The following is a 10,228-nucleotide window of genomic DNA, read 5'->3' as shown; positions in this document are numbered from 1 at the left end:
TCAAATGGTGCTGCCAAGACCATTGACAATATGTTTTATGTTGTGAAAGATAGAATCTAGAATCAAGATATTGATGAAGTATATAAATATATTTTGTATGTTTCATGGATCCGTTTATCGAAGGCTTGACACCCATATTGATGATTATGTTGCCGGCATGGGTTGATCGAGAGCCTATTGATTCTAGAAATAAGGACCATCCAACAAACCAACTCCCATAAAGTATTATGTTTTCCACTTCGAGATAGGATGGTGTACTATAAGTATTGAGGTTCAGTGGCATGTCGTGATCACCGTAACACCTTACTTTGGTATGTTATTCCTATTAAGAGTGGGCTTATGATGTTTGTTATCCTTACGATCAAGGGGGAGAATGTTGTAACTGATCTCAGGTAACAAACTGAGAGAATTATAAGGGGAAGTGGTCCACCACGTCCTCACCTTTGAGCCTTGATCGGAGGCTAAAAACAACTTTCTGGTTTTGGTCCCTGACCCTGGCCCTGCACATATAAAAGGAGGAAAGCCCCTTTCGGGGGAGAACAGAGGTACGGGGGTCAAAGACTCCAATACTCCTAACTAACCCGATCCTAAAAACGAGGGCTAAAGGGATCGAAGACCATCTACCACCGTCGGCCACCGGGAGGGCCGTGCTCGCGGCGTCCGTGACATCTCCACCTCACCAAGCTGCTGCCCATGATCATCTTCTCCGAGCTTTTCAAGCAAGCCTGCAACGAACAGGCAGAGAGGGTCATCGCTGGCCATGTCAGGTACACAAAGTCTAATATGAAGTTGGTGTTCTAAATAGAGATTAGATCCTTATGTTAATTAGCTAAAGGCTAATATTGCTAACACGAATATCTCGTTTTGTATATTACCTACATAATCGGGAGCGATGCAGGTATCACTATAGGAAAAAGAAGTAGTACTATCTTCTAGCAGATTGTAATTCATTGTCAAGAATACCAAGGATTCTTCGGAATTCAAGATCTTGAGGTAAGAAACAACATGATCCTTGGAAAAAGGTTGTTCAAACATCTTACCAAGAACGGGGTGTCCCAAGATCTTCTATTGTAATAGATACATTCATTTTGGGCAATTATTTTGAGCAGGGGAGTAGATACATTGGCTCTAAGGTTAATCTTGCAGGTCTTGAGAATGCAGGGACTTGCGTAATTTTGGACCGGCCTAGTAAAAATGAACAAGTTTGTTTAAGTTATAAAAGATGTCTTGCATATAAGATATTTGGAAGACATGGGGTTGGTGAAAAAAAACTTTGCAAGACGGAAATATTGGGCTTTTTTATATCATTATATACATAAGTTTCACAAACTTTGGTGACTTGGGAGTTTCGCCAGCAATGTGACGTCTAGGTGTGATATATAGAGCCAAGGCGAGCATCGTGGAACGCTTTGCTGGCCTCTATTAACCAAAAAAATTCTACAAAATAAATATAAATACTTCCACCGTTTCTAAAAGAGGTGCTCAAATTTGTCGATATCTAGAAACATTTGAGCAACTTTTTTTTGGGGGCGGAGGGAGTACGATACTCCCGTTCCGGTCGAATCTTACGTATTGTTGTACTAGTCAACTTCCTCTCTCGCGTGGCTTATACCTTTTCCGGTACAAAAATATGTAATCAACAAGATCTTGGGTGCAAAAGCGCGAGATATTCTTCTAGTAGTATCTGTATAAGAGCCATATTAATTTAGCATGGTTGTGTCCGTAGGCATATTTGTCTTTTAACTCATGCTATTGAAGTGTTTTTACCCATAGCCTTAATTACAAGATGGAGGGTTCACTAACCCGATCTAGGCACCCACCTCCTGAACCTATATTACTATATATCTCGATTAACCCTCCGTATATATACTGTTTCATTCATTACTCCATTCGTTGGAATTACGTAGTATAAGGCGAGATGATTTATTCGCTAAAATGAAGATTCAATAACTCCTTATTAATTAATTAATGCATGTGCACACCAATATTTACCAGTTGCATGAAAGAAGAGATAGAAAAAAACCTGCAGCGAGCGATCGAGAGAGGACAATAAATGAGAATGACCTTACAATTCCTAACATTCTAAAAAATGTTCTGTCCTTATATATAACCCCAAACGGAGGGAGTACATGCTCAAGCTACTTATTCTTCTTATGTAGTCTGGATTGCATCGGAAACTCGTTTCGGCTCTCGAGTCTATATGATCCTGATCTATGGACCAATCACATCGAGCAGGCTTGACCATTTGTCAGCGTATTCTAATATGTATTCTCTTTGTATCTTTCTTTATGAACAGTGCATGGCCTACTTGAGCGGACACAATCATTGCGTGTACCTTCCCTTCCCTGTTGCACTTTCTCTTGCCCCTTCGTAAATTCCTCCTTATCTTCCTCCCCTCCGGCCTCCCTTTTCTCCGCTCTGGCAGCTCCGACGAACGGAGTGAAGGAGAGGCAAGCTAGGCCCGGATCTGTTCTAAGTATGTATACTCCTATGCTCAGAGGAAGCACCAAGACGGTGGTGAATGATTTGGTGCTTGGATGTTGTATGGCATTTACCCCCTAGGCAATAATCCAGTCTCAGCCCATGTTGATGGCGCAGCTGCGAAGAATTCCAGGCAGTGTCTGTTTCTGATACTGTGTTTTCTACGGCAATCCCTCTGAGACATTGCCGAATCGTATTTGTATTTGTTTTCTAACCTGGTTCTTTCTTCTGTTTCTGCTATTCCTACTTGATCCTCCCTGTTTTCTGGTCGTGAGTTCAATTCCTCAAATCTTCCTCTTGGGCGGCAAGCCGGCAAGCCCTTGCTTGCTCCTGGACCCTCACGGGATAAGCGGATGCCTTAATATCCTCGCCAAGCTGGTCTGCTCATGCCATGGGTATGCTGGTGGCGGCCAGTGGTCAGCGGCACCGATGTGTATTCTCCACTCGCACCAAAAAGAACGAAGAGGCCAACTCCGTACCAGGTTCCAGATCCCTCCGCTGCTTGACTGAGTGGGAACGAAAATCCTATACAGCCATGCCTGCTGGACTGCTGGTACATGTTTCAGTGTGTTCATGCTTGTTCAAGTTCGAATTTATTACTCCACTAGAGTAGTATACGTCCCTCTGTACCAATACGCGACCCTCTCTTTTACAGGCATTTTCTGCGTGTCTTCAAATGAAAGGTAACCCTGCCACGGACAGATGTCTGCATCAATTGATTGGTCCAGCAAAGCGGGATCATCTGAACCCGGGAGCCAAAACTGCACTCCCGGATTGCATGCTTTACACTACTATTTATTCTAAACTTAGAGATACTTTCCATCAATCCGTATTAGTAAAAAAACAGAGATGGCAAGAACTATGACATATGGTCTTGCCATCAAGCAAGTGGTGATGAGTTTTGTGAATGAAGGGCATCGGGACAAAATAATTTTAGGAAACCCTTCATGCCAGTAAGCAGTTGACTCCAGACCTGACTAAAGTTAGTTTCGGCTACATCCCTTAAGCTGGCAAATATACCTTCAAGTCCTCCTTCAATAACCCATTTTGGACATTGTTCAGAGTTAGGTCTTGTTAAATTCAGATTTAGATATTGCAAAGAGAAAGAGATACTTTCTAACTTGACTTGACCTAGTGTCTGTTTTTATTCGAAATCGGTTTTACGCAGTATCCACTCAAAAGAGCATCACTTTCTCGTACGGAGTTCGTATTCAACGTATAACCACCAGTTGAATTGTTAAAAAAACACGTGCATCTAAATGATTTCACCAAAAATCAAGTAGGGCAGATGTCTGCCTTGCCATACCGGCAATGAAAACAAGGGATTTTTTTTCTTCCCGCACGGATCTAACGATTCGGCAGTTCCTATGAGGCTACCAATTCGGTAGTTCCTGTGGAGCTTGCCGCGTAGTGCTTTAAGGTTGGCTCCGATGCCCCCATTGCTTGCTAGTCCACGAAAACGGAAATCTTTCTCAGCTCACTTTGTTTACCTACCACCTTGCAAGGTACATCGAAAATTGTGTTCCCTCCGAAAAAAGTTGCCATATCATAAAAGTCGAATTTTTTGTTTGGGCTGCTGGCCTGCTTCGGTGATTGTATTGGGCTGGGTTTTTCCTTTTGAGGGAGAGGGTGGTCTGGGCCTTGGCCTGGGCCTGGGCAGCTGGCTGGCAGAAGGTGAAGTTTGCAGATCACGCACCAGACACGACCCGGACTGCCCAGACGCCGACCGACGCCTCCGTCTCCCGGAGATCCTCTCCAGCACCAGCCTCCTCCTTCCTCCGACGACCGGCTGCCACTCCATCCGGCCGCGCCGCCGCACCCAGCCCCCGCGCGCTTCGTCCCGGGCCTCGGCAGATCTACGCCGGCGGCGACCGTCCCTAGCCATGGTAAGCACCTTGTCCTCTCCTTCCTCCAGATCCCTGGGGCGACGCCAGAAACAGCGAGATCTTGTCCTTCGTGCGGATCCCGGATCACGGAAAATTCGTCATCGATTTTGGAATCAGCAAGCTATTTACAGCCAATTTAGCGCAACTTCCCAAACCAGTGGATCATCTGAACGATGTTAAGGACCCAACAGTGTTAATGCATTTTTGATCCCATTCGTAGGACAAACGGTACCACGATCATCGATTTCATCACGTTTTTTTGGTCTCCATGCGGATTTGGTCAGCCACTTCCCACCGAATCTGCGCCTAAGGCCAAATCCATTTCGATCGCTGGGTTTGTGCCGTTGTCGTTGCTAGATTTCAATTCGGATCTCTGTTGAAGTGCTACGTTTTTCATTATGACAGTGGTTACTTCTAGGCTTCTAGGCGGTCATATTAAAGGCATCTCTCCATGTTTCTAGCTTATATTTTTCCAGTTTGGAATAACCATCTGGACATTTGTTTTTGATAAATCGTCCTTCTCGTGGTCTAAGAAAACTGGACATCTTAGGATTTCAGTGGAATTGACGGCTGTGACCCATTCTTCAGTTACAACCATGAAAGGCCCCATTATGAAGTCGCACTAGTCCTATTAGTGATTGTGTGGTGGATGAGGGGGTTGTTTGATCAGTTCAGTTGTAAATCATCAGTAGTATTGTTTCCTGAAAGAGTGATGCAATATATGCGAAACATCTAAAAAGGGTAGTTTTTCAAGATGAAGAGTTCTGAACTTTACTACTGTATGTTATTAGTTTGAAAAATATTAAATTGCATCAGTTGCTAAAATTTGTCTTTTTTTTTATTCTGCATCATCACAGATCAATTTCGTGCTCCTGATCAGCCGCCAGGGCAAGGTGAGGCTCACCAAGTGGTACTCGCCTTACACCCAGAAGGAGAGGACCAAGGTCAGCATGCTATACTGCTTTATGTGGCACACCTTGAATATCATTTTGGCTGTTTCTGTGCTCTTGCGTTGTCTGCTTATCTTTGAGGTAGGACATTTGCAAGGTCAGTTGATGTGTGCCAAAGAAGAGTTTGGTACTTAGCTGTGTTTGCGCAAGTGTATGGTATTAGTATGAGGGAATCGTGGTGGATGCTCCTTGTAACTAGTTGCAGCTTTTGTACTCTCTGTATAATTTGTTCCAGGCTCCATCTTAAGCTAGCATTTCTGTTGCTGCCAAGTCTATAGTAATAAACATTATGATTCTAGCTGTCTGATGATTTAATGCATTTTTGGGTGTTTTCTAGCCTCCTGGCCTCCTGGGTGCCATTGTTTTTTTTGCATTCTATGAAAGCTTGTTAAGTATTACAGGTGGCCATGCAGAAAGAAAGCTTTTACATTTAGTCCTCCTGAGCTGGCACTGCCAACTACATATTTTTTTGTTGGCAATAAGTATTGTACTGGTTATCTTATTTTTATATACCCTGCTCATTTGTAAAGGTCATTCGTGAGCTTAGTGGACTCATTCTTACTCGAGGACCAAAACTCTGCAACTTTGTCGAGTGGAGAGGTTACAAGGTTGTGTACAGAAGGTATCTTTTTAGGCATAGGGAATGCCATTGAGTTTATATTGTTTGCGTAACTGCTTATATGGTTTTACAAGATTCTCTTGTTGGCTAGTTATGTTTCTGTTTATGATTATGATGGCCAGGTATGCGAGCCTGTATTTCTGCATGTGCATTGATGCTGATGACAATGAGCTCGAGGTCCTTGAAATTATCCATCATTTTGTTGAGATACTTGACCGCTATTTCGGCAGTGTAAGTCCTTCCCTGTGAATATTCTTATGAATTACTCTCTCCGTCCCAAAATGTAAGGCGCCTAAGGATTAGTCAAAATTCAATGTTTTTTTTAAGTTTGACCAAGTTTATATACAAAAATGTGAACATTTTCTTAACGTGTCCATTCGATATGTAAATATTTTTTCTTAACCAAAAATGTGAACATTTTCTCTTAACGCGTCCATACAAAAATGTTAACATTTTCTTAACCAATATCATTAGATTCATCGTAAAGTACATTTTCTTAACGTGTCCATTCGATATGTAAATATTTTTTTTCTAAATGTTTGGTCAAAGTTAGTAAGATTTGACTTTTGACTAATCCGTATACGCCTTGCATTTGGGACGGAGGGAGTATCAGTTATTTGTTTAATTTACTGTCGTTTGAGTGTTTTTCCTGATTTCTGTAGGTATGCGAGCTGGATTTGATCTTCAATTTTCATAAGGTAACCTCTTCAACAGATGTTGAAACTGAAGATACAGGAGTACTGGAGTTATGGGAAACTGTTTGCAGAGTTATGTCATTTTTACGAGTCATTGTTTAATCAGTATCAAGTTTTCAAATTTGCAGGCCTACTATGTTCTGGATGAGATTCTTATTGCTGGGGAGCTTCAGGAATCTAGCAAGAAGAATGTCGCAAGACTAATTGCTGCACAGGTAATGCTAACTGCTGGCTAACATAAACTCTATATTTCCTTGATTAATAAAGAAGGTATGACTTTGGTGTTAGAATCTGTCTATTTAGTTTGGTCTTCAGTCTATAGTAGATACTTCTCTAATGTTAGTAGAGGCCATTTTTGTGCTTTAATATTTGGACAAGCAACATCATCATCATCCGAGGACTAATTTGATACTACCTAAAATACATTGTGTGTCCAGGACATGAAAATAAAATGCAGAACCTGTGCTGCACTGCTATTCAGAACTCCATAGTTTTTTCATAACAATTCTCTTCCCAACTTGTGCAGGATTCATTGGTAGAGGCAGCTAAAGAGGAGGCTAGCTCCATAAGCAACATCATTGCCCAGGCTACGAAGTGAAAAAAATAATCTACGAATTATGGTCCCTTCCCCGCTGCCCTTTTGTGTTTGTTTATGCTGGTAAATTTGATGTAATAGCTTATCTGCTCTGTTCATGTTCTCATTGAAACACTTCTTACCAGATTCTAAAGCATTCAGAATGAGTGAGATGTAACCAATGTCCTGGATGTATCTATAACATGTGTTCCCTTGCAACAAAATTTGGGATTGCTCACATGTAGTGTTTTTAGTAGAATTTAAGAAAAATATTTGTAAATTCATTATGGCACTGTACTGCATTTCCTTGTGTTTGATCACAGTGGTTGTTGGACCTTCCAGAAATGAATGACAAGGGTTATCCGTATTACTGCTCCAGCATCTCAGCAGTCTTCAACTTCATATACATTGACCTTACCGTCTTCCCTTCTGGCTTTGATACTATCGACGGGCTAGAATCCAATTCTCCAAAGTATTAGTTGATCCTAGGTCAATGAGTGGGAACTGCCAGTTATTTGTTTTCAAACAAGATAACCAGTTCTGGGGGTGGAAGGTATCAGGATGAAGGTAATGTGCATAATCTTCATGTCTGTCTTGCTATCTCGATTCTCGACCAAGTTCTCTGGGGTAGGAAGAGGAGTCAGAGCTAGCCCATCAATGGAATCATGTCCAGATATTGTTGCAGCGGTGTATTACATTACTAGGTGGCCTCCTGTGGTTACAGGAAGTGGTGTACTCCGTATTACATTTCTGTAGGCTATGCAAGAAAGTCAAATCTCTGACAATAAGAAAAATGTCTTTGTTTTTTACCAACATGTTTTTTCGCGGAGGCTGCAGATAGTTGGATATATGGATGAAAAATTTGTATTTACGTACTACACAATAAAATACTTCGTGTATGTGCATTTTTTCAGAATTGTTTGAGGTCTAAATAAAATACTGCGTTTGCCCACTTTCGAAGATCTTGGTGCTCCGTTCATTCTAAATGCATCTAGATGGAATCCCATAGAAAGAGGGAGAGATACCCGGAAGGTGTCGGCACGGTGGTTTCGTCAGGTGTGACCAGTTTTTCTCAAAGTAAACCACTATAGCTTGATTCCATCAGATCTGCCGTTTCTATGTGGTACTACACGCTAATCGTTATTGATCCGCCGTGTACAAGAAGAAAACCACGCGACCTCTGTTTGGTGTCCGGGTAGCAAAGAAAAGTGCAGATGCGATTTACGCACTACTAGTACTTCCGTTCGATTTTGGTTTGACTTGTGCGTGCTCTCCTGAATCACGAGTTTGTATCGTGCATCAATTTGGGTGCCCTGCAATGTCATCGGAAGCAAATCACTATTAATATAATTACTGGTAAAAATACCCATTTTAACCTTTTGAGTTTAGTGGAGGGGGTGGACTAAAGAGGGACTCAAATAACTAAAATGTATGTGTTCCTCTGCAACTGAATTTGGGATATTCAATTCCAAGATAAAACTACCGTGAAAAATTGCTCACCCATATAGTCTTTTTGGTGGATATTTAAGAACTTTTTTGTAAATTCATGATGGCATCGCGTTTACTTGTGTTCAATCGCATTGGTTGTTGAGGCGTGCTCAGGCCCGTCCTGGAAAATAAATGAAATGTTTGCCCACAGCTCTATCATCTTAGCTGTCTTCCACTTTTTATATACAGTCCTTTCTTCCCTTCTTACTTGCTATGCATGATAAATATCTACAGCCTAGAACCCAAATTTCCAAAGTCTAGCTTTATTCCATCACCTTGTTGATCCTAGGTTTGCTTCGAGTGAGAATATAAGCTATTTGATTTCAAACAAGGTAATCAGTTTTGGGGTTGGAAGGTATCAGGATACGGCGAAATAGAGTCAACGAAAGGGAAGGTAGAGTTTGTGTTACCTGTTGTGCGGCCAGTTTACTTTTTGGTCATACCATCTCGACCAAGTGCGCCATGGCCTGAAAGCTGATGTCTTGTAAGCTTACACGAATACGAGGAATAATTTCAAGAATGATGCTAGTAGTTTTGTAAATAGGATATACAAGCATCCCCCCTCGTCTCCCAAAGCACGTTTTCGGCCTGCACAAGCCGTTTTCCTGACCAGCGCTCTCAGGCTGTACCCAACCCACGTGAAGGCTAGCGGGGGTGCCAGATGGAGTTTTTTTTGATGTAACATATATTTCATTAGACAATCTGTTTACAGAGATTACACATATTCTCATAACAATTCGCTTCCCAACTTGTGCAGGATTCATTGGTAGAGGCGGCTAAAGAGGAGGCTAGCTCCATAAGTAACATCATTGCCCAGGCTACGAAATGAATAATAATCTTTGCCTTAATGTCCTTGCCCCTATGTACTTTTGTGTTTGTTTATGTTGGTAAATTTGATGTAATAGCTTATCTGCTACGTTCATGTTCCCAAAGAAACACGACTTGGTTCAGATTCTAAATCATTCAGAATGAGTGAGATGTAACCAGTGTCCTGGATGTATCTATAACATATGTGTTCCGTTTGCAACCAAATTTGGGTGCTTCAATTCCAAGATAAAACTATCGTGAAAGATTGCTCACCTGCAGTGTTTTAGTAGAATTTAAGAACAATATTTGTAAATTCATTATGGTACTGCATTTCCTTGTGTTTGATCACTGTGGTTGTTGGACCTTCCAGAAATAAATGAGAAGGTTATCCATATTACTGCTCTAGCATCCCAGCTGTCTTCGATTTCATATACGTTGGCCTTGGCGTCTTCGTGCTTGCTATGCTTGATAGTATCCACAGGCTAGAATCCAATCCCCCAAAGTCCTTGTCGATCCTAGGTTTGCCATGAGTGAGAACTGCCTGTTATTTGATTGCAACCAAGATAACCAGTTTTGGGGTTGGAAGGTATCAGGATGCAGGAAAACAGAACCGATCTTTGACAAAGGTAGAGAGTTCTCGCCGTCCCCTGCATTCAATCTGCATGTCTGTCATGCTATCTCGACCAAGTTCTCTAGGACGGAAAGAGCGGGCGGAGCCAGCCCATCAA

At 41.9% G+C, this 10,228-nt stretch overlaps 1 protein-coding gene across 2 annotated transcripts; it reads left to right on the top strand.

Moving 5' to 3' along the window:
- The first annotated feature begins 4,255 nt into the window (after positions 1–4,255).
- LOC124704465 (AP-1 complex subunit sigma-1) lies at positions 4,256–9,523 on the top strand. 2 transcript variants are annotated; one of them, XM_047236720.1, is made up of 7 exons: positions 4,256–4,367; positions 5,225–5,311; positions 5,848–5,939; positions 6,059–6,167; positions 6,599–6,634; positions 6,760–6,846; positions 9,451–9,523. In XM_047236720.1, exons 1-7 carry the CDS (start codon positions 4,365–4,367, stop codon positions 9,520–9,522), a joined length of 486 nt encoding a protein of 161 aa, XP_047092676.1. In that variant the 5' UTR covers positions 4,256–4,364; the 3' UTR covers position 9,523. The 2 variants fall into 2 exon arrangements, with proteins under 2 accessions (XP_047092676.1, XP_047092675.1); XM_047236719.1 differs by lacking the exon at positions 9,451–9,523 and adding an exon at positions 7,158–7,575.
- The last annotated feature ends 705 nt before the right edge of the window (positions 9,524–10,228 follow it).

This window comes from Lolium rigidum, chromosome 3 (genome assembly GCF_022539505.1).
Source record: "Lolium rigidum isolate FL_2022 chromosome 3, APGP_CSIRO_Lrig_0.1, whole genome shotgun sequence".
Classification (NCBI taxonomy): domain Eukaryota; kingdom Viridiplantae; phylum Streptophyta; class Magnoliopsida; order Poales; family Poaceae; genus Lolium; species Lolium rigidum.
Note: the sequence above shows the minus strand (reverse complement) of the source record. Positions and strands in the feature narration are given on the sequence as shown.

Bases quoted from the DNA above. Each gene is read 5' to 3' on its own strand.
- LOC124704465 (XM_047236720.1), top strand. The intron at 5,940-6,058 runs GTATCTTTTTAG...TATGATGGCCAG, and splicing joins TACAAGGTTGTGTACAGAAG to GTATGCGAGCCTGTATTTCT. The intron at 6,635-6,759 runs GTAACCTCTTCA...TCAAATTTGCAG, and splicing joins TGATCTTCAATTTTCATAAG to GCCTACTATGTTCTGGATGA.